At 46.2% G+C, this 24,189-nt stretch overlaps 1 protein-coding gene across 2 annotated transcripts in view; it reads right to left on the bottom strand.

The window, feature by feature from the left end:
• Positions 1–24,189, bottom strand: part of PLXNB3 (plexin B3) — a 79,309-nt gene that overhangs the window by 12,199 nt on the left and 42,921 nt on the right. For both annotated transcript variants that reach the window (XM_083158836.1, XM_083158837.1), the window contains exons 8-21: positions 17,613–17,721; positions 15,227–15,338; positions 14,637–14,765; positions 13,315–13,437; positions 8,328–8,421; positions 6,798–6,967; positions 6,447–6,592; positions 2,300–2,405; positions 1,992–2,122; positions 1,724–1,900; positions 1,471–1,639; positions 918–1,151; positions 679–840; positions 444–592 (exon numbers count right to left, since the gene is read on the bottom strand). In XM_083158836.1, the coding sequence (XP_083014962.1) occupies positions 444–592; positions 679–840; positions 918–1,151; positions 1,471–1,639; positions 1,724–1,900; positions 1,992–2,122; positions 2,300–2,405; positions 6,447–6,592; positions 6,798–6,967; positions 8,328–8,421; positions 13,315–13,437; positions 14,637–14,765; positions 15,227–15,338; positions 17,613–17,721 (2,011 nt within the window). The remainder of the gene's footprint in view (positions 1–443; positions 593–678; positions 841–917; positions 1,152–1,470; positions 1,640–1,723; positions 1,901–1,991; positions 2,123–2,299; positions 2,406–6,446; positions 6,593–6,797; positions 6,968–8,327; positions 8,422–13,314; positions 13,438–14,636; positions 14,766–15,226; positions 15,339–17,612; positions 17,722–24,189) is intronic.

The following is a 24,189-nucleotide window of genomic DNA, read 5'->3' as shown; positions in this document are numbered from 1 at the left end:
AAAGGTGGACAGGGAACACCACTGCTGGTCAAAGGTGGACAGGGAACACCACTGCTGGTCAAAGGTGGCCAGGGAACACCACTGCTGGTCAAAGGTGGCCAGGGAACACCACTGCTGGTCAAAGGTGGACAGGGAACACCACTGCTGGTCAAAGGTGGACAGGGAACACCACTGCTGGTCAAAGGTGGACAGGGAACACCACTGCTGGTCAAAGGTGGACAGGGAACACCACTGCTGGTCAAAGGTGGACAGGGAACACCGCTGCTGGTCAAAGATGGACAGTGAACACCGCTGCTAGGCAAAATGCTGCTGTAAGATGGATGGTGGGCACCATGCTGGTCTAAGATGGATTTTAGACACCATTGCTGGTCTAAAATGGATGGGGGACATCAATGCTGATCTAAAATGGATGGTTGGCACCACAGTTTATGATGGTTCTGTACCTGTACATGAAGATGATTATTAGAACGACAGGGATGAGCAGAGCAGCTCCAACACCTAGTCCAATTTTGGCTTCTTTAGGAAAACTTGACTGTCCCTCTACATCATATTTCACTTGTCCAAGATCGAAATGAAGATTTCCCATGTGCACCTTAGTAAAAACCAAAAAAAAACATGTAAGACCTTCATTCAATGAGCATAGGTTAAATGTACAGAACCAACATTGAGATAACTAACCACAAACTCTGGCAAGGAAGCACTTGCATCCCGTGGCTGTGGCGGAATAAGCGGTGGCTCACAGTACAGGTGGTTGTGGGTGAGAGTCTTCACAGCACAGATACCGTTTCCAATCATTGCTTGAACTTCTTGTTTACTGATCCCGGAGTCCAAGCCCTCCCCCTGTGAGAAAATGCATGCAAGTGACCTGGGTTGCACTACAGGGGGTGAAGAGAGTGAAGAGTTGCATCGCATTTTACCTCTATATCCAGCACGTTCCCAGGCTTCAGGCTGTATGGTGTGTTTGGATTTTCTCGATTCAAAGGTTTGAGGGTCGGGTTCTTCTGGTATGTGAAGTTCTTTCCAAAGCTACTGAAAGGGATCTGGAGATTGTCTAGGACAAAAAGTACATCCACAAGGGTGTAATCGTCAGGGACCAAGGGCGCAAAGCACTTAATAACTGTGGGAGAGTCGGGACTGCACTCCGTGCTGAACTGAAAGTAGAAGACGGGTAACTCAAATTAAAAGGAGTGATTAGTACATACAGCAAATGTCTACAGATACTTTCTGATTAAAAGATACAGTAAAAGCAATTTTGGAGAGGTTATTGGTGATGCCTGGGGTCTAATTATATTGATCAAACATTTAAAGCTAGCAATATCAGTTGAAGCTGTACTCAACTCATGTTTCTTTACACCTTTTTCCAAGGATTCTCTACTAAATAATCCAATGGACCCTCCATCCCACCCGGGTTGGATTTGACAAGGGTTCCAATGAGTGAGGTGGTTCTAGGTTACTAGGTAAGGTGCTCACCTCTTGCACAGGATTAGGTGTAACATCCCTCTTCCTCCTCCTCCTTTTCTTTCTGATGTTCTCATCTTTACTTTGAAGGTCCTCCTCAGGTGGCCTGGCCAGGGCGCTCATACGTGGAGTCTGTACAACATCCAGATTTGAACCATTGACCATAATGACCCGCCCTCCCCTGTGGAGACATGAACCACGCACAATGGTGAGAACTTGACACCTGGAGTTAGGTCTGTGCTAAGGCTTCACGACCAGTTCTTACTTATAGAAGGCTGTCAAGGGGAAAGCAGAGGAGATGGTTGGGTTTTCAGTGTAGTTGAACAATACATCATCCAGGACTCTTTCTGCGGTGCCGTAGAAGACACTGATAGACATCTCCAGCTGAAGAGAACTGGGGCTGGTTACACAATAGATCTGATCTTCAGTGATGTTTCTAAATCTGCCAGGAACAGAGGAGCTAAAATCAGTTATCGGGAACAAACACAGACAACACAGAGAGGACGGACACACACGGTAATACTACTACTGACATCTCGCAAGGTAAGTTTCCCACTGTCACTGTTATCTGATCGCCAGTCAAAAGCTTGGACCCGGAGATGGTGATTTGCGTCCCTCCAGCCATGGGACCTCTCAGCGGAGTAAGGGACTGAAGAATGGGGTCCTGTCAAGGTTGCAATATCATGATTAGCTTCTTCACCATCTATCTAATGCAATGATGCATGGTCATGTTCTGAATCCTCTGATGTATTGTGAATGGAGTAGCTGCTAATGGCTTTGTGCCCAGCTTCTACCAGGTGCAGGTGATGAATCCACAGTGAAGCAGAGCATTGGGGCTTACCTGGTAAGAGAAAAGGTGACTAGAAATTCCAGGCTCACGGTCCTTTACAGAGACTTTTACTGGGCCAGACACCTCGCCCTCGCTGGCAGACAACCTGCAGATTATACTGAATGGACAAGGAGTACAGTTAGCACCAGCGAACATGATTATTTCCCTAAATACAGGATTCAGTTGTATTGCGGGACATTATACAAAACTAATATTTCACAAAGATGATTTTCTCTCACACCAACATCTAAATAGACATCACCACACCTCCCAAACTTTCACCATTGTCATTTAAACATAACAATAAGCTGTTCAGTGATTGGTTCATGTTTTATGTTGTTGCTGCACCATTTTGTTTATTTGGTTGGGACATTACCCCTAGCAATAGGATGCTGCAACCACCCATTTTGTATCCGCTATATTCTACCAGAGGTAACCCTACATAACATGCCTAAAATGGCTGCCTCACCTGGTACCGTTTATGGGTGGAATATATAACCCGTAGAGGTTATTTCCCCAAAATGTTGGCACCAACCCTGCATTATGCTTATTTTATCTATAGGATAAGTGTTTCCTAATTCTTTCTGTATGTTTTTAAGTTCACTGTTAGGTACTTGTTTCCTAGCACAGCGCCCGTCATGGTAGATCGCATACCTTAAGTTAAGGTAACTTAAGGTATGCGATCAATGCGATGGACGCGATTTTCTGTCAATTAAGTGGCTTTATTGCCGGCAAAGAGAAAATCGCGTTGATCACGTCCATCACATGCCATTATAATGGCATGCGATGCGACCGACGCGATTTTACATAGGGCTCAATGTTAAATTAGCTTTCAATGGTAAAATCGCATTGATCGCGTCCATTGCATGCCATTATAATGGCATGCGATGCGATCAACGTGATTTTACATAGGGAACAATGGGAAATGGGCCCAATTTTTGATTGTATATGCACCCTTATGTCTTTTAAGTATGTGAAATGTCCCCCCATTGTTAACGCCACCCCACTTTTGCCGCCAACCCGAAGCGAGCGTAGCGTAGGGGCGGCGGTGCGCGTCCTCCGACCTTTTCATACCCCCACTATCCACGATGGAGTTGATTTTTTAAAGTGTGGCGAGCGCAGCCACGCGTACCGCTGCGCTCGCCACGATTCGGGTTGGCGTTCATCGTGGGGTGGCGTTAACAATGGAGGGGCATTTCACCCATGAGGGGGGGTATGCATTTAAAATTGGGGTTTGGGGGGCTTTTTACATTGGCCCAATGTAAAATTGGGTCTCAGGGACCATTTTACATTGATTCCAATGTAAAAATCGCGTCGATCGCATTGCATGTGATTTGGTTGCATGCAATGCGATTGACGCAATTTTTTTAGGTCCTGATGCTTAAGATAAAAATCGCTGGCACCATGCTAGGAAACAAGTACCCACTGTTACTTCTAATGCCTTTGTACTATGTACCTGTTTTTTTCAAGTATGTTTGCAGGATAAAAGCACTATATAAAGAAAAATTATTATTGTCACATCAACATCAGTTGTCAGCTGGTGAGACTGGAAGAAACCTGGTCACACAGGGGCAGATTTATTAAACCTGGTGAAGTGATAAATTGTCCAATGATAATGCACCAGCCAATTAGCTTCTGTTCATTTTCAAACTCAGCCTGTAACTTGACAGATAGGAGCTGATTGGCTGGTACTCTCTCACCGACCACTTTATCACTTTACCAGGCTTAATACGTCTGCGTATTAATGCGTATTAGTGATGTGCATAGTGTGATCAGATTTCTGCAGCTGAAACTCATTGCCAACTTGTGGTGTACAGTGATAGCATCATGTCACAGAAAGCAATTTGGGGTACTGCCTTAGATTACGGTAGACACACTGACTGTCAAGATGAGCAGCAAACCAGACAGCCAAGCACGTCCAACACAGAGGACAACTGAAGTCTGAGTCAGGAGGACAGATGCATTTGCTTTAGTGATATTGCATCTAACATTTCAGTGGGTGCATTGTTCATTAACAACTGGGGCACAGGAAAAAGTCTGCATGCTGGGTACTGAAACAACTCACAAAACCAATAGGATGTGACGGTCTCTCCTGCATTTGATGCAGTATCATAAGTGCAGTTCCTGCAGTGCGACATAACAGATGATAAAACGTGGGTGCATCATGTGATACCGCAGGTGAAGCAAGCATCCATGACATGGAGACCATCATCATCTCCACCTTTAAAGAAATTCAAAACAACAGAGGTGGTCATGTGATGGTGCTTTGGGACCACAAGTATGAGCGTCTTGTGTGGTTGTCCCCATGATAATGCCAGGCACGTGTGAGTTATTACGGCGCTAGCACTGGGAGGTACTGGACCCTACTCCCTACAACCATGGCTCTGAAAATTCTCCATCTCTTTGGACTGTTGAAGAATCACCTGGGTGGAATGGTGAAGCTCAGCAAGCTGCCGTGCCCCGGCTTCAGGGTTTGGATACTGATTCTTTTCTATGCCAAGATAGGCACCTTGGTGAACAGCCATGGTCAAAAGTTTTGAGAATGACACAAATATTGGTTTGCTGCCTTAGTTTTTATGATGGCAATTTGCATATACTGCGGAATCTCATGAAGAGTGATCAGATGAATTGCAAAGTCCTTCTTTGCCATGACAATGAACGTAAGCCCCAAACAACATTTCCACTGCATTTCAAGCCCTGCCACAATAGGATCAGCCGACATCATGTCAGTGGTTCTCTCGTTAACACAGGTGAGTGTTATCGAGGAAAAGCCTAGAGATCACTCTGTCATGCTGACTGAGTTAGAACAAAAGACTGAAAGCTTTAAATCATTGTTCTTCCTCTGTTGACCATAGTTACCTGCAAGGAAACATGTGCAGTCATTATTGCTTTGGACAAAAAAGGCTTCACAGGCAAGGATATTGCCTATTGGACCTCAATCAACCCATTTATCGCATAAGCAAGAAATTCAAGAAGAGATGTTCAATAGTTTTGAAGAAGGCTTTATGGCACCCAATAACAACCATCAAGCGCCAGGCCCGTCTCCTAAATTTGATTTAGCCGTGGTATTGGAGCACCACCAATGCAGAGCTATCTCAGGAATGGCAGCAGGCAGGTGTGAATGCATCTGCACGCACAGTGAGGCAAAGACTTTTGGTTGATGGCCTGGTGTCCAGAAGGGCAGCAAAGAAGCCACTTCTCGCCAGGAAAAACATCAGAGACAGACTGATATTCTGCAAAAAGGTCCAGGGATTGGACTGCTGAGTGGAGGGGTAAAGTCATTTTCTTTAATGAATCCCCTTTCAGATTGATAGGTGCACATGGAAAAAAAAGAGAGAGAAAGTGGAGCCCTGGCATCAGTCCTGTGGAATACCAACAGTAAAGCATCAGTGTTTTGCTCCGTGATATAAAAAAAAATGATATCAATTGCAAAAAAATGCATCCTACAATAAATATATTTTAAGAGTTATATAGCAAAAAAATAGTTGTCCTGTGGAAGACATTAAGAAAATGTTCAGATACCTCTGGTTATAATGTCTCCAACGTACACCTCATGCAGCTCTAGTCACACAGTAACACTACCAACCAGCAGATGGTACTGTGTTACCAGCAAGTGGGCAATTACAAACCACAATGTGGAAGTTATTTATATTTACTGGCAAACATTCACCGTAAATTACCTGTCACAACGTGCACTAAAATTGCTGTTGTATATTTATAACACTACATAAAAGCGAACAAAACAAAGCAAAGGAAAAATTGAGAAATTCCCTGTTGAGAGAGGTAGGCCCAGGCTGAAGATAGCAGGGCACCGTGCCATTTCCTGCCGTAAAATGAAGCAAACGTGGCATTGTGCAGCAGCAGTGTGGTCAGCCATGATAGCCCGAATCATCAAAAAGCACATCATCGAGCCCTTGGATTTCCATTCACTGAGAGGGATGTTTGTGGATACGGCATGCTAGCCTACTCTCTCAGGAGTCCAGGACAGCTACTCTTGGATGGTCCAGTTGAGTAAGCCAGTCTGCAGTGAGTAAAGCCCTGGATACAGCAGGTAGTGATGAGGGAAGATTGGCCTAGCATTCACATACACAAGCTGAAATAAGGCTCAACATATGTGACATTCCACCAGAGGGCAGGGTAAGAATGGCGGTATACGTACCTGTTGGAAACAATATACCCATCTGGCAGAAGGGTGCATGGCTGGTCACACACAGTGACGGATACTTCATCTGCTCTCTGGCCCATGTTGGCGCCATTTATAGTGATGGTGGTCCCTCCTTCCACAACGCCGGTCAGCGGGGAAATCTGTACAACAAATAATACACTGACCATTCAACACAACGGTGCAAAGGGACACATAATAAAAGAAAAAATATTGTTATCTTATTTCACTTCATTATTAATGTAAATAATTGCCTGTCTGTCCTAATAATAATAATAATAATAATAATAATAATAATAATAATAATGTCATTGCCCCAATCAAACCATGCCTATGTAATAAGCTTACCGAGTGGATGAACGGTGTTGGACAGACACTTATGCTGCTTTGTGCGCACTGATCTTGGTGTACGCATGACGCCTCCTCTTCCTCTCCGCACCATAAGCACTGGTACACGGGGGCCAGAGCCTGGCAGCGACTGCAGTCCGACTGGCCCACAGAGCAGTCATATAAGGTCACTGTGAGGAGTGAGCAAGATAGAGGGATAGTCACAAAAAATGTGCACTTATTTAAAACCATTTATCTACTCTTAGGGGCATATTCAATGAGCCACGGGGTTTACCCAATGGACAATTGCTGAAACACACAGGGAAAGGCTATACATTTAAATGGTCTTTTCCCTGGGCTTAAAATGAGAGGTGTCAACGCGTGGAAACGCAACAATCCAGGAACAAAAGACAAGAAAACATTTTTTCACAAAAAAAATAAAAATAAATTGTACATATAAAAAAAAGTTGGGTGTAAAGGAACAGTTCTAGCTTCAAGCCGTGTGCGATCTGGCGTTTGCTCCCTTTTACACCGCCTCATCCCCCAGCCACCGCTCGGAGAGGATGTCATCTCCAAGCGCCGATCGCCGCCGCCGGAACCCGGACTGCTGCGCTGGGGGCAAGCCCAGCACTAAGTAATCTGCTAGGCTGCCCCCAGCCCCCGTGCAGCCCTCGTCCAGGAGGTGAATGGATGCAGCCCACAGGCATCCATTCACCTCCTCCGATGCCGCGGCTGCTCTCTGCAGAGCATAGCAGACAGCAGCGGAGGCTGTGTGTGCCCCCCCCCCCCCCGCCCAACCTACGGACGCTGCGGTCTGCAGGTTGGACGTCCCCCATTTATGTAAACGGGAGCCAGGTCGGATGACCCAGCGTACCCATTTACACCGCCCTCTACCCAGGTCAGGACCTGGGTAGAATTCCCGTGTAAAGGGACATGGCGTGACCCATTTACACCACCGCTGACCTGGGTTTTTGCGCCGGTGTAAAAGGGGTATAAGTGGCAATTCTCTCCTTTATCCGCAACCGTTACTATTTAATTTTGCTAGTTACAATTTGACAGCAACACACACTGTTCCCTTGTTCCCTCCCCCCGCTGACTGTAAATATGCTAATGTTGGATTGGTGATTGACACCTGACTCACTCCCGGCGTGGCACCAGTGATGACAACATTTCTCTACCCTGGTGGGTGTACAGCAAGAGGTGAACCTCACTGGGTGACTATAAATGTTTGTTTGCTCACTGTATTATTTGTATCCTGATGAAAGTTTGAATAAAACTGAAACGTTGATATAAAAATAGTGTTCTATGCCTAATTATCATTTACTTCAAGTCCTAGAGTGCCGCCTCTCCACACACACACACACACTATCTGTAAGATCACCACACGTTTTGTGAATCATCAACATCCGTATAAAGATTGTAATAATGATCAGTTCTAGATCTAGGTCATCCAGAGATCAAACTTTAGGCCTATAGGAACCTGTAGCTGACCACGGATCTAATGGTCACTGGGCAGAAGATAATGTAGTTGAATGAAGGTCACTGACTTACCCTGTATGTTGCCATTATTGTCTACACGGTACGCATCCCCTTTCTTCACATACACAGTAACCGGGTGCTCCAGGACATGCAGAGAGTACTCATACTACAAGAGAGAAAGTACTCAATATTTATTACATTAGTCCATGTGTAGATGACATGACAAGGTTAACCCTAATCTGTGGCCCAAACATTATATCCTTCTGGTAGCAGCTGACTGGGGTCCAACAACGAGAATATTAAGTCACAGTTGAACTATACACGCTGGATGTATGATGCAAATCACTTGGGTGTTTGTATTTTGGCCATGTCGTAGCACTTTTGTATAAACACAGAAATTATATATAAAAGTAAAAAAAAAAAAAAGGTCTGTATTGGGCAAATTAAATGTACAGGAACATGCCACATGATCCCATAGGTAACTCATAGTGGAAACTGCTAATATTGCCAGAAACACAAAGCAGATAAAATGGGGCACTGCCCATCTCCCCTCACTAAATCTCGTGCCCATCTCCACTCACGAAATCTCATGGCCATCTCTACTCGCCAAACCTTCTGGGTGTCTTCTCTCCCCCAAATCACCAAACCTCCTTCCCGTCTCCACTCCCCAAATCACCAAACCTCCTGCCCGTCTCCACTCCCCAAATCACCAAACCTCCTGCCGATCTCCACTCCCCAAATCACCAAACCTCCTGCCTGTCTCCACTCCCCAAATCACCAAACCTCCTGCCCATCTCCACTCCCCAAATCACCAAACCTTCTGGCGGTCTCCACTCCCCAAATAACCAAACCTTCTGGCTGTCTCCACTCCCCAAATCACCAAACCTCCTGCCCGTATTCTCTCCCCAAATCACCAATCCTCCTGCCCATCTCCTCTCCCCAAATCACCAAACATCCTGCCCGTATTTGCTCTCCAAATCACCAAACCTCCTGCCTGTCTCCACTCTCCAAATCACCAAACCTCCTGCTCATCTCCACTCCCCAAATCACCAATCCTCCTGCCCGTCTCCTCTCCCCAAATCACCAAGCCTCCTGCCCATCTCCTCTCCCCAAATCACCAAGCCTCCTGCCCATCTCCTCTCCCCAAATCACCAATCCTCCTGCCCATCTCCTCTCCCCAAATCACCAAGCCTCCTGCCCATCTCCTCTCGCCCAAATCACCAAACCTCCTGCCCGTCTCCATTCCCCAAATCACCAAACCTCCTGCCCGTCTCCTCTCCCCAAATCACCAAACCTCATGCCCGTCTCCACTCCCCAAATCACCAAACCTCCTGCCGTCTCCACTCCCCAAATCACCAAACCTCCTGCCCGTCTCCACTCCCCAAATCACCAAACCTCCTGCCCGTCTTCACTCCCCAAATCACCAAACCTCCTGCCCGTCTCCATTCCCCAAATCACCAAACCTCCTGCCCATCTCCTCTCTCCAAATCACCAAGCCTCCTGCCCATCTCCGCTCCCCAAATCACCAAACCTCCTGCCCGTATTCTCTCCCCAAATCACCAAACCTCCTGCCCGTCTCCACTCTCCAAATCACCAAACCTCCTGCCCGTCTCCACTTCCCAAATCACCAAACCTCCTGCCCGTCTCCACTCCACAAATCACCAAACCTCCTGCCCGTCTCCACTCCCCAAATCACCAAACCTCCTGCCCGTCTCCACTCCCCAAATCACCAAACCTCCTGCCCGTCTCCACTCCCCAAATCACCAAATCTCCTGCCAGTATCCTCTCCCCAAATCACCAAACCTCCTGCGAGTCTCCACTCTCCAAATCACCAAACCTCCTGCCGTCTCCACCCTCCAAATCACCAAACCTCCTGCCCGTCTCCACTCCCCAAATCACCAAACCTCCTGCCCGTCTCCACTCCCCAAATCACCAAACCTCCTGCCCATATTCTCTCCCCAAATCACCAAACCTCCTGCCCATCTCCACTCCCCAAATAACCAAACCTCCTGCCCATCTCCACTCCCCAAATCACCAAACCTTCTGGCCGTCTTCTCTCCCCCAAATCACCAAACCTCCTGCCCGTCTACACTCCCCAAATCACCAAACCTCCTGCCCGTCTCCACTCCCCAAATCACCAAACCTCCTGCCCGTCTCCACTCCCCAAATCACCAAACCTCCTGCCCATCTCCTCTCCCCAAATCACCAAACCTCCTGCCCGTATTCTCTCCCCAAATCACCAAACCTCCTGCCCGTCTCCACTCCCCAAATCACCAAGCCTCCTGCCCGTCTCCATTCCCCAAATCACCAAACCTCCTGCCCGTCTCCACTCCCCAAATCACCAAACCTCCTGCCAGTATCCTCTCCCCAAATCACCAAACCTCCTGCCAGTATCCTCTCCCCAAATCACCAAACCTCCTGCCCGTATTCTCTCCCCAAATCACCAATCCTCCTGCCAATCTCCTCTCCCCAAATCACCAAGCCTCCTGCCCATCTCCTCTCCCCAAATCACCAAACCTCCTGCCCGTCTCCATTCCCCAAATCACCAAACCTCCTGCCGGTATCCTCTCCCCAAATCACCAATCCTCCTGCCCATCTCCTCTCCCCAAATCACCAAACCTCCTGCCCGTCTCCATTACCCAAATCACCAAACCTCCTGCCCGTCTCCATTCCCCAAATCACCAAACCTCCTGCCCGAATTCTCTCCCCAAATCACCAAACCTCCTGCCGGTCTCCACTCCCCAAATAACCAAACCTCCTGCCGGTCTCCTCTTCCCAAATCACCAAACCTCCTGCCCGTCTCCTCTTCCCAAATCACCAAACCTCCTGCCAGTATCCTCTCCCCAATTCACCAATCCTCCTGCCCATCTCCTCTCCCCAAATCACCAAACCTCCTGCCCGTATTCTCTCCCTAAATCACCAAAACTCCTGCCCGTCTCCACTCTCCAAATCACCAAAGCTCCTGTGTCTCCTCTCCCCAAATCACAAAACTTCCTGCCTGCCTCCTCTTCCCAAATCACCAAACCTCCTGCCCATCACCTCTCCCCAAATCGCCAAACCTCCTGCCCATCTCTTCTCCCCAAATCTCCTGCCCATCTCCTCTTCCCAAATCACCAAACCTCCTGCCCGTGTACTCTCCCTAAATCGCCAAATCTCCTGCCTGTCTCCTCTCCCCCAAACTGCCCGACACATCTGAAGCAAATTTTGTTTAGAAGACTTAAATTTTATTTTTTATTATGATCATCAACATCATTTTTTTTTTGGGGGGGGGGGGGGGTCCTGCAAATAAACTTGACTCAAAAAATAAATAAAAAAAACTCTTCCTCTTCTATACAATAACATTTCCATCTTTGTTTTCCAGGCTAGACCTGTAACAGGGCTAACTCTAACACAGTGGTCAGGGTAAAATGGGGTAAAAATGAAATTCCTGGACGGTTGTGCTGCCGAAACACAGCCAGGCATGCATGTGAATCTTCTAGATAAGCAGGATAGGTGTGTACCCAGCGCTGAATAAACTGGTGCAGCTGGTAGTTTGTAAGGGGTTAACGTCCTAACCCAATAGGAATATACAAGAAAAAAAGGTTTTACAAATAACCAGCGCTAGGTAGATAATAAATGAGAATTATCTTCAATGTGGTATCTCTATTTTCTGCGTGTGATTCTTCCTGGTATAGTATGGAAGTGAACTTACAATGCACTTCAATCAGGTGTGTCTGTAACGGTTTCTTTAAAGTAGACTTCACATTGCAGGAAATATCAACATGAACTCAACTTACATGGAAATTCAATCTCGCATGCACATCAATGGTTTCTTTGTCAATTGACGGTCGTAGACAACAGGGGACAGGTAAGAAGAATTTATTACACAATGATCCACGGATCCACACGACAAACAAAGGTAAAAGGTGTCCAAGTTAAAGCAGTGCTGATGAGCGGGTGCCGGCGGCTTCTCCCTCCGTGCTGGGCGTGCTGCAGACAACGCCGGGTAACGAGGGTGGTAGTGATGCTGCCGATGGAGGGAGAAGCCGCCGGCACCCGCTCATCAGCACTGCCTTAACTTGGACACCTTTTACCTTTGTTTGTCGTGTGGATCCGTGGATCATTGTGTAATAAATTCTTCTTACCTGTCCCCTGTTGTCTACGACCGTCAATTGACAAAGAAACCATTGATGTGCATGCGAGATTGAATTTCCATGTAAGTTGAGTTCATGTTGATATTTCCTGCATTGTGAAGTCTACTTTAAAGAAACCGTTACGGGCACACCTGATTGAAGTGCATTGTAAGTTCACTTCCATACTATACCAGGAAGAATCACACGCAGAAAATAGAGATACCACATTGAAGATAATTCTCATTTATTATCTACCTAGCGCTGGTTATTTGTAAAACCTTTTTTTCATGCTTGTGAATCTATATATATGCCCGCTGTGTCTCGGCAGTGCGAACGTTCATTACCCTCTGTAATTTTATTTAACTGCATATAGAATCTTTACATATATATTCTATATGCATGCCCGGCTGTGTGTGTTACAGTACTGTAGTGTACAAGGACCTGGCGCAGGGCATTGAGTGAATAACATGCTTCCCTGTGTGATGCCCCGGGTACCGCCCACATCTTCAGTAGAGTTGACTACTTTTAGGGTACACCCATCTCTAGTCTAGGGGAAACATTTTACAGACTGTCACTATATCATCTTGAAATACCAACACTAATAGTTGCCAGGATGTCACATTATCAATGGCTGCACCACGCACAGCCTGGCAGCCATTGATGGTGATTACCACGTATGGCTGTGTGGTAAAAAATTTATACCACACAGCCATACGTGGTAATCCATCATCATCATCATCATCATCATCATCAGTGGCTGCCAGGCTGTGTACCGTACTAGCAGGATATATCATCAATTTCTGGGGGTACAGTGTGTATTACTATTATATTATTTCCTTCCTTTCAAATCAGGTGGTAACATCGGCGTATCTAAATATATTTGGGGTAAAAGGTAAAAATTTTCCCTGACCCCTGCTCTAAACATGTCAGGGGTCATCCGTACCCACCTTGTGAGTCTGACAGTGAACTTTATAAAGGTCGTCACCGTCTGCCATCTTCTCGATCTGTGCCCGCAGAGTGATGGGTGCCCCTTCCACCTCTATTATGCAGTTGTACCCTAAAGCCTCTCCCTGCAAAGATCGAGAAAGACACGTGTGTCTAATATAACAATGACATCGCCGACAGTTACAAAGGTTAAAACCGTCTTCATATACTTATAGCAGGGAGGTGGTATAAGCCTGCGCTCTGTTTTCCAGGCTCCCTAACAAACATCACATGCTGCTCAGCATTAATAGATCCATTTATAGATATTTCACACAGGTTGCATGTGACTATCGGACCACAAGCATTAACTGAATTGTGGTCAGCAATTGCATGAAAATCCACTCTAAGGGGGTTATTCTGGTTCACTCCTTCTGGCGAATTCCTTCTTAGATGGACAAAACCATGTGCACTGCAGGTGGGGTAGATGTTACTTGTGCAGACAAAGTTAGATTTGGGTGGGGTTTTACTTCAAAGTGAGATCCATAATGCAGTGTAAAAATAAAGCAGCCAGTATTTACCCTGCACAGAAACAAAATAACTCACCCAAATCGAATTCTCTCGCTGCACATTTTACATCTGCCCCCCTGCAGTGCACATGGTTTTGTCCATTTAAAAAGGAATTTGACAGAAGAAGTGAACCAGAATAACCCCCTAAGGGTGGATCCAGCATTTGTTAGCAGCACAGCAGGGATATGGTCATTTAGTCTACAACAAGAAGGTAGACAAGCATTGGGTCGACATCATTAGGTCAACATGGGTCTAGGCCGACCGAGCCATTAGGTCGACACAAGCATTAGGCCGACAGAAGCATTAGGTCAACAGTCAAAAGTCGACATGCGGTTTTTCACTGGTTTTTGAGCTGACATGTGCCGATTTCATGCCCTACCATCCACTAGGGCGTAGCGGGAGAATAAAATAGTGTGCCCATCGTAGCGAGGCACCATGCCCTAAGCATGGTGAGCGCAGAGAAAAACCCCATGTTGACCTTTTGACTGTCGACCTAATGCTTGTGTCGACATAATGGCCCTGTCAACCTAGACCCATGTCGACCTAATGGTGTCTACCAACTTGTTGTAGACCAAATGATCCATACCCGCTCAGCATGTGTCTGAGGACAATTCACAGTGGTATGCGTCCACCCAGCTGTTGTTCCAATCTTACCTATTTCTAACATTTCCATATACCTGTATAGTAAAGCAATGGGAAATCACAGCAGATCAGAAGCCGGCCACAGACCCACACCACCTAATTAGGTGACGGAAGGGACAGATGAAGGCAGACTCACGTTAAGGAGCTGAAGGTTGCGCGCAACTAAATCCAGTTCTCTTTCTATGCCAACAGGGATCAGATGAGACCCCTCAACTTTCTCCAATCTTGGGCAAGAATCCGGACCCCATAACTCCTTTGGCTCATCCTACCGGAAAAGAAAGACAGGCGTTAGCGTCTTATCTGCTTCAACAAAAAGTGTCATGGCCGCCAGCTGCTGCCATGGCTAGATAATTCTAGAACTGTGACAGGATGTTAGATTTACTCCATCAGCAGGCATAGGGCCAGATTCTCTAAGCTTCAAAAGTGATAAAATGGAGAGTGATAAACAGCCAGCCAATCAGCTCCTGTCTGACATTTTTCAAACACAGTCTGTAACATGGCAGGTAGGAGCTGATTGGCTGGCTGTTTATCACTCTCCATTTGATCACTTTTGAAGCTTAGAGAATCTGGCCCAGAGTCCTCTGTCACTGACTAACTGAGAGATGGTCTGGTATTATTTCCAAGCATTGGCAGAAGTACCCAAATCCAAGTGGCCAGCATGGAGCCAAATTCAGAACAGAACCCTCCTGCAATAAGGTAAAACCCTGTCTTTATAACGGTGCTTACATTCATGCTGTAGATTATGGTCTGCTCCTTGTTGCAGTGGGCAGTGTGAGTGCAGACACGATCCGACAAACACCAGTAACACCTCCATGGGCTGCTCACACATCCGCTGCACCTGTAACAACAATGCATGTAACTGTAGCAGCATAAACGCCAGGTCAGATACTACTACCAATAGCTAAAGACTAGCTCCTATCGGCCAATGGCACAGTACAAGCAGAACACATATACAAACTTCCCTCAATACGCCCAATTCAGGCATCGGATCCTCTTTTTTCTGCCCCTGATGCGCCAGATTATGGGCTTAAATTCAGACCTGATGGCAGGGCAAATTTGTTTTCAAGATAGGCAAAACCATGCTGCACTGCAGGTGGGGCAGATGTAACATGTGCAGAGAGATTTGGATGGGGTGTGCGCAAACAGATATCTATATTGTAGTGTAAAAATAATGCAGCCAGTATTTACCCTGCACAGAAACAAAAATAACTCACCCAAATCTAACTCTCTCTGCATATGTTACATCTACCCCACCTGCAGTGCAGCATGGTGTTGCCCATTTGAGAACAAATTTGTCCTGCGGTCAGGTCTGAATTATCCCGTGTTCCCACTACTTTGTTCTCCCAACGATGGCAGCGATGGTGAAAAGATCTGGAAACCAATTCTCTCCCAATTTCAGTGAAACTCTAAATATGAAACTACAATAAGCACAACAGATCTGATTGATCTCATGACTGAATTATTTGGTACTTGTTTCCTAGCACGGCGCCCATCGGGTCCCATCGTATACCTTAACTTAAGGTATGCGATGGGACCCGACGGACCCGATTTTCTGGCTTTTTTTTTTAGGTTTTCCTGACAAATGTAAAATCGGGTCCATCGCATGCCATTATAATGGCATGCGATGCGACCAACCCTATTTTACATTGTAAGCATTGTATGTAATGTTAAATTCCTATGTAAAATCGGGTCCATTGTATGCCATTATAATGGCATACAATGTGACCAATGCGATGGACCCAATTTTACATAGGAACCAATGTTAAATGGCCCCCATACCCAATTTTTGATAGAAATTACCCATCAGGATGGGTATACAATGTCAAATGCCCCCCCATTGTTAATGTCACCCCACGATGAATGCCAACCCGAAGCGTGGCGAGCGCAGCGAGCCCGCGGGGTGCAACGGTACGCGTCCTCCGACCTTTTCATACCCCCACTATCCACGCCGGCGTGGAGTTGATTTTATATAGCGTGGCGAGCGCAGCGAGTTACCGTGCCCGGCGAGGGGACGCGTAATACGTCTGAAGTAATGCACGTCCGCTCGGCACACTTCGGGCTCGGAGGCTCACTACGCACGCCACACTATATAAAATCAACTCCACGCCGACGTGGATAGTGGGGGTATGAAAAGGTCGGAGGACGCGTACCACAGCGCTCGCCACGCTTCGGATTCACGTTGATCATGGCGTGGCGTTAACAATGGGGGGGGGGGGGCATACAATGAAAAATGGGGTCTGGGGGGCATTTAACATTGGGGCTAATGTAAAATCGGGTCTCAGGGACCATTTAACATTGGTTCCAATGTAAAAGATCGGTCGGGTCAATCGCATCGCATGCAATTTGGTTGCATGCGATGCGATTGACTCGATTTTTGCAACCCGATTGCATACAATTAAAATCGGTGGCACCGTGCTAGGAAACAAGTACCAATTATTTTAATGTAATGAATATGATTATGTACAGCAATAGAAAGTATACTTTTATAGTTACTATTATTCTGTGTTACTATATAACAATGTCAATCTAGCTAAAAAAATAAAATAAAATCATGGAATTGTAATAATCCTTGTTTGGTGTTTCAATACAAATATTTAAAAAAAAAAGAACAAAAACAGTGGAATAAATGATTAGGTGGAGTTAGAGTATTAGAAGGGTGATGTCACTTGTTGCATATTATTTATGGCGCCGCCTAAAGCTGGGTAAGCTGGGTGCAGCATAGAGCAATGCTTTGCCATTTTGTAATGACAAAGGACTACAGCGCTCAGGGGAAGATGTATTAAAGCAGTGATAAGGGAGGAGCGGATGTAGTCAAAATCCCGGCGGTCGAAATACTGACGCAGGAATCCCGACAATAAAATAGTGTGCTGAGCATAGCGAGGCACCGGGCCCGCTGAGTGGCAAGCGATCCACGCCCCCCCCCCCCTCCCCCTGTTGGTATTTCAACCGCCGGTATTCCGACCACTGGGATTTCGTACTGAGTCCGGGAGGAGAAATGGCTTATGCCAACCTTATGCACCGCTATAATACATCTGCCCCTGTGTTTGAAAAACATTTAGGAGCTGATTGGTTGGTACTTTATCTCACACCACACACAGACTAGAAAACTCACGGGTCAGTGGGAGCCAGGTCCATTACAGCTCCGCAGTCATAGAAGACGAAGACTGTGGTCGCCACGGTGACATCCTGGAAAACCAGCGCTAACCGTACCGTCATATGATCTGGTAACAGAAAGACCAATTACATTGTGAGTGCTCATATGTGAATATTTTGTTGAGTTGTAACTGAGGGAAACCGTTTTCTGACAGAGTTGTCTACAAATCCGGGCATTTTGCCAGTCTCACCCACTTTCACACAGAAAAGCAAATTACTGGGTCAAGCGTTTCTAGATGCTACTTTGCTGACCAACACGGGTATGTCTTCTGTGTGAAAGGGTCAACCTGGGTCAAAATTCCCAGGTCTTCCACACTGGTAAAAACCAGGATCGAACGCCTGGAAATTTTGACCCTTGTTGACTCTTTCACACAAAAAAAGGGCTGGTATTGAACGGCATATTAGCGGGTAGAAATGTTTGACACAGTAACTTGCTTTTCTGTGTGAAGGAGGTATTAGGCTAAAAGTGTAAGATATAAATTAATATGTCTGACACATATAAATACAAGATATATTGTCATAGTACAGTTATATTACATACAGTTATCTTTGGTTATTTTAGGATTTTACAATGGATTACGTAACATGTTCCTGCCACAAAGAACAACCAATAGAAAATCGTTATTTTAATATGTGAAAGTTTTATCGATAGTTTTCCAGTAGATGCAAAACAACCAGGGCCGGTGGAAGGCCACGGAGCGCCCCAGGCGGGGGGCACGACGGCGCTCACCCGCTCCACCGTGGAGGGGGGGGGTGTCGCTCCACTGGGGGTGGGGGGAGGGGTGCCGGGCACTCCGGTGCTCACCTGCTCCGGACGCTCCACGTGCGGGTGCCCGGTAATGCAAAGTTCAATGGGAGGGGGCGGGTGTGATGCGGCTAGGGCCGCGGAGTAACTCCACGGGGGGTGATGCGGCGGTGGGTCGCTCCAGGGGCAGTGGCGAATTCACCATTAGGCACGTGCCTAGGGACAGCACATGTTTGGGGGCGGCACTTGAATGCTTGTGAAAGTACTATCAACCTGAAATGTACCAGTAAGTGCAAAATATACACTGTACTGTACCATATTCCATCTTGAATAGAGTGCAAATGGATAGGACATGCAGATACTGCCCCTGTAAACTGTCCTACTTAGTAAATATGTATTCATAATAAAAAAAAAGTCACAGTTAGTTGATTTTTTTTAAATGAATCCATTAAATTGGCTATTATCAAATGAGGGCTTATAAGTAATCAATAAAAAGAATACAATTAGGCAGGGGGGGGGAGCGGTTATTGTTGTGCCTAGGGGTGCCATCACCCCTAAATCCACCCCAGTTCAGGGGAGGGGGGGAAGGGGGGAGATGGAGGGGAGAGTTGTCGCTAACCTCTATCTACGGGGACCTACTCCTAAGTGCCGCCCTGCAGTGGCCGGCACCCTAGGCAAATGCCTAGTGGTGGCGCCGGCCCTGAAAACAACAAGATTAGCTATAGGTAACAGATGGCTGTCTTGTCCACACCTGGAAACACTACCTTACCTACCCCCACCTATTCCGATAAGTATTTTACTTTGTCAATTTCCTTTTGAGTTTGAATTATAACAAGTGACCGTTCATGGAAGATTTGTTCTCACATTCAGGTTTAGACTTTTGATTCTGCCTTATTAGAACACAGTAGAATGTGACATTTTAATATACAATTGATCTTTTGTTTGGTCATAGGTCACGCTGCGCAGGCCGCACTGCTAAGCCACCGCCAGAACCCTCTCAAAGCCCGCTTCCAGCGCCACTTCGGCAGCTCTGCCGCCAGGCATCTCTTCAGCAGTTTCACCGCCACCAATGTGGGGGACAGGGGGAGTTTTGCATTTAGGGATGGCAATCCAGGGAATCCCAGGACTGAGCATTTTTCAATCCCGATTCCCGGGACTGAGAAAATGCCCTGGGATTGGCACCCCTAGTTTGATATGGATTTAAAGATGTATTATTTCTTTATAAAAAGAAAAACAAACAATAACATTTTTTTTATTAAAAAAAATTCTCTTTGTGAGATTATATGGACTTAAAAAAACTAAAAAATATTATAATACACCCCTAACCAGGGACTGCTGCCGTTGGTGGAACTAGCTCCACAATGGCTGTTGCTGACCAACAGTCACATTTCAAACATGACAATGGGAAGTGGCAGCATGAAAGGCTGCACCTGATTTGACCTCTGATGCCAACCAAGTATGTGCAATCTTCAGTCCCACATCTTACTAAGGGCAGATCTATTAAACCTTGGAGAGATAAAGTAGAGCGAGATAAGTGTGTCATTTTCATACAGCCAGTAAAATGTCACTTAGAAGCTCATTCTCTCTCTCTCTCTCTGGGACAGATGTGCTACAACTTGGAAAGTAATAAAGTGGAGCTAGATAACGTACCAGCCAACCCGCTACGGTCATCTTTCAATAGCCTGTAACATGGCAGTTAGGAGCCGATCTGTACTTTACCACTTTCCAAGGTTAAGTGGACTGAGATAAAGTACATCTCCTCCTTAGGCTTGATACATATCAAACTATGGGGGGTATCCTATTAGCAGCATCAGCCAATAAAAATGGGTACTGAGATTTTTTGAATTATAAAGAAGAAAATTAATTAACTTTGTATGTACACTAAATTGAATCTAATTCAAAAGAGAGCTCCACACACCTGAACATATGTCTTAGAAAATTCATATAAAAATGTATTTATAAAAAAAGAAGAAAAAGACATTGAAAACACAAATAAAATCACAGAATACAATATCGCAGATATAATTATCCCAATTGGGAATACAATAAAAATATATTAGCCACTTAATCATAGGTTACTAATAAACCCAGCTCTTAGACAATGTCCCTGCATGTGAAAAGAAAAATATCCATCAGATCAAATGGGTGGATGTCGCGATTAATGACCGATCGCAGTATTTTTTTATCGGCCCCAAAAACACCCGAAAAATGCATGGAATCCAGGATAGTGTTCATTCGAGAAGCCTGCACCTTTCAGAACCCATGCAGTTCCTCTTTCCTGCCTGGGGTGCCGCTGTCTGCTGTGGTGTCTATCACATTGTGGCCTGTATCTCAATACAGAGCAGACTGTACGAGAAGCACCAAAGCAGGACAGAGACACTAAAGGATATGTCCCCGATCCCATGTTCTATCGGGGATCTTGCTGCTGCCTATTGGGGTTTATGCTTTCAGGCCTCAGACATGTGAGCATAATACCTGATAACAGTGGGAATTGGGGGGAAAGGACACCAGCATCCGGGGCTAATAGAAGATCCCTAAAACACTACATACATTATTAATACCCCTTTCAGACATACACAAAAATCCCAGTATTTTTCACGCACGCCAACCCGGGACTAGCGTATGTCTGAAAGTGTCTTCCCAAGATTTCACTTTTCAGATCCTGAGCACCTGCAATTGACCCAGGCCACTAAAATCCTGTGATCGTACTGGGTTACGAATCCAAGGTAGTATGTCTGAATGGGGTATTAGTGACAGACCATGCCTACTGATGGGCAGCTCCTAGGTCCAGGAGTATTATAGTATACAAAGGGCTCTTAGTGCATTAGTAATTAGACCCCTATTTATCACAGTCTCAAGCCACAAAAAAACAATAAGCCCCTTATACCCTTTTCATATTGAAGAAATAACCCGGGTTATTGCCGGGTCAACCTGGGACAAGGTGCATTGTAAAAGCACCAAACTGAATAACCTGGTATGACCAACCTGGCAATTTGACCTGGATTATAAGAAAAGTTAAAGCCAGGTAATCCTGTGTATAATGGGCGACCCAGGTTTAATGTGAACGGTTTGGACCTGGGATGAAAGTCCCACAGCTCACAGTAAAGTAACGTTACATAATGACGTAAGGCAAGTAAAGGTGTATACACACTCAGCAGGGGGTGTATAAATAACTGCCGTGGCCGGGGGGGTCAAATGACGGCAGGGGTGGTGTTAATCATCTGCTACCTCGTCTGTACATGCACATACGATCGAGGGGGATGTTAAGAACAGGAGCATGCATTAGCGACGGCTGGACACATACACACTGGCCAATAAAATGAGTGATATCGCTAAATTTATCACCCAGAGTGTACGGGGCATAAGGTGCACCCTCACTTGCTTGCAGTGGCCAGACAGGCAGTTCTATCTGTACAGCAATGTACAACTCCAAGACAAAAGCAGAGTATTTCATTAGCCGTATAGTAGGACTTCCCAATTCCACAGACCACAGACACACTCCCCCCCCCCCCCCCTTATAACCGAAGGAACAAAACTGATTCCTCTTGTGCAAGTCCAGACAAGATTAAGCAACTTTCTTCTAAATCAGTCATGTTCTATTAAGTCATTATGTTCTAAAATGACTGTATTTAACTATTTGTATGTAATCCTGCCATTATACAGTCTGTAAATGACCAGAGTGGTATAAAGGTGAACACCTCCCTCCATTTCCCACCCCAAATTCCAATGCCGAAAAGAGACATGGTCAAAAAGTCGACATTTAAAACATGTAGCGTTTTTCTTGATTTAATTCTTTGAAACCGACTTGTTCTTAATTCACAATGCAAGCGGGCATAGAGTTGGATTATTATTATAGTTTTATTTATACGGCGCCACATGTGCTTCGCAGCGCCATATAAAGGCACAGTACAGGGAGACAAAACTTAATAGGTCAGTAAATAAATAACAGAAATAGATTACAGGTAAGATGAACGCCACAGTTCAATACACATTACAGCTTATATGTAAGTAGTGAGGACTTGATTAATGTGCTACTAGGGACTGGTGGTCAAAGATGGAATTGAGTGTTTGAATATGGGAGAGCTGTGAGTGAAATGTGAAGAGAAGAGGGCTCAGATGACAGGAGGGAAGAGGGCCCTGCTCTGAAGATCTTACAATCTAGTAGAATAGTGTGCAGCGACACAGTACGCTTATACCGTGTCCATGTTGAACTTTTGTCATGTCAACATTTGAAATATTGGCATTTTGACCATGTCGTCATAATGTCGGTATTTTGACTGTCTGCCAGTGCTGGTCTAGGTTTTGATAGTCGGGAAACCATGCTGAACAAATATATATTCGGTACTCTTTACTTAGCACGGCGCCCATCGCGGGCATTGAATGCACTAAAAAATCGGGTGCGACGCGACCAACGCGATGTCCGCGATTTCCCATAGGGAACAATGTTAAATGTCTCAATTGACCCGATTTTCCTGTTCAATGCCTCAATTAACCCAATTTTTCCATAGGAAACAATGTTAAATGGCCCACAGAGGCCAAATAGGCACCCTGAAGTGTGAAATGGCCCCCACAATTGTTAACGCCACCCCACGATCAACGTGAACCCGAAGCGTGGCGAGCGCAGCGAGCCCGCGAGGGGCGGCGGTACGCGTCCTACGACCTTTTCATACCCCCACTATCCACGTCGGCGTGGAGTTGAGAATAGAATAGTGTGGCGAGCGCAGCGAGCCACCGTGCCCCAAGCGTGGCGAGCGCAGCGAGCCCCGTGAGGGGACGCGGATACCTGTGAAGCCCGCGAAGGGACGCGTTTACCTGTGAAGGTACCCGCGTCCGCTCGCCACGCTTCGGGCTCGGTGGCTCGCTGCGCTCGCCACACTATTCTGTTCTCAACTCCACGCCGACGTGGATAGTGGGGGTATGAAAAGGTCGTAGGACGCGTACCGCTGCCGCTCGCCACGCTTCGGGTTGACGTTGATCGTGGGGTGGCGTTAACAATTGTGGGGGCCATTTCACACTTCAGGGTGGCTATTTTGCCTCTGTGGGCCATTTAACATTGTTTCCTATGGAAAAATCGGGTCAATTGAGGCATTGAACATTGTTCCCTATGGGAAATCGCGGGCATCGCATCGCGTCGGTCGCGTCGCACCCGATTTTTAGTGCATTCAATGCCCGCGATTTTTTTACCTGCGATGCCCACGATCGTGGGCGCCGTGCTAGGTAAAGAGTACCATATATTCTTTTAAAAAACAAAGACTAAACTCCAGCCGCAGAGTCATCAGCCTGATGCCTGACCTCTATGCACAATTAGAAGGAGCATGCTTCTTAGGACAGACACGAGATTCCGGAGTAGACTGTGGCTGCCCCATGACCGGTTTCCACCACTTCCTCATGTATCACGGAACAACATATCACCATCAACTGTAGGTTTTGTAATTTGAGGACCCTGATGTAAGCTGCACATGCCTGAAAAACCTGATCGCTGCAAGGCTAATGTCCTCTCTACCCTCCTGCTCACAAGCATGCCGCCGAATGTCCCAAACTGCTGAGCAGGGGTGGAAATACAGAAACAAAGGGGCAGATATATTAAGCCTTAACAAGAGATAAATGCAAGGGTGATAGAGAGAGATAAACATCCAGCCAATCACCTGCCATGTTACAGTAAAGGTGCCCACACACTAGAACGATTTTTTGACCGATTGTCCGATTTTCGATAAATCGGCCGATATATCGTACGATATTTACCGATAATCGGTCGAAAATCGGCCGATATCGGTCCGATGCGCGCTCCCGT

Source organism: Crinia signifera, chromosome 9, assembly GCF_055691185.1.
Source record: "Crinia signifera chromosome 9, ASM5569118v1, whole genome shotgun sequence".
NCBI lineage: Eukaryota > Metazoa > Chordata > Amphibia > Anura > Myobatrachidae > Crinia > Crinia signifera.
Note: the sequence above shows the minus strand (reverse complement) of the source record. Positions and strands in the feature narration are given on the sequence as shown.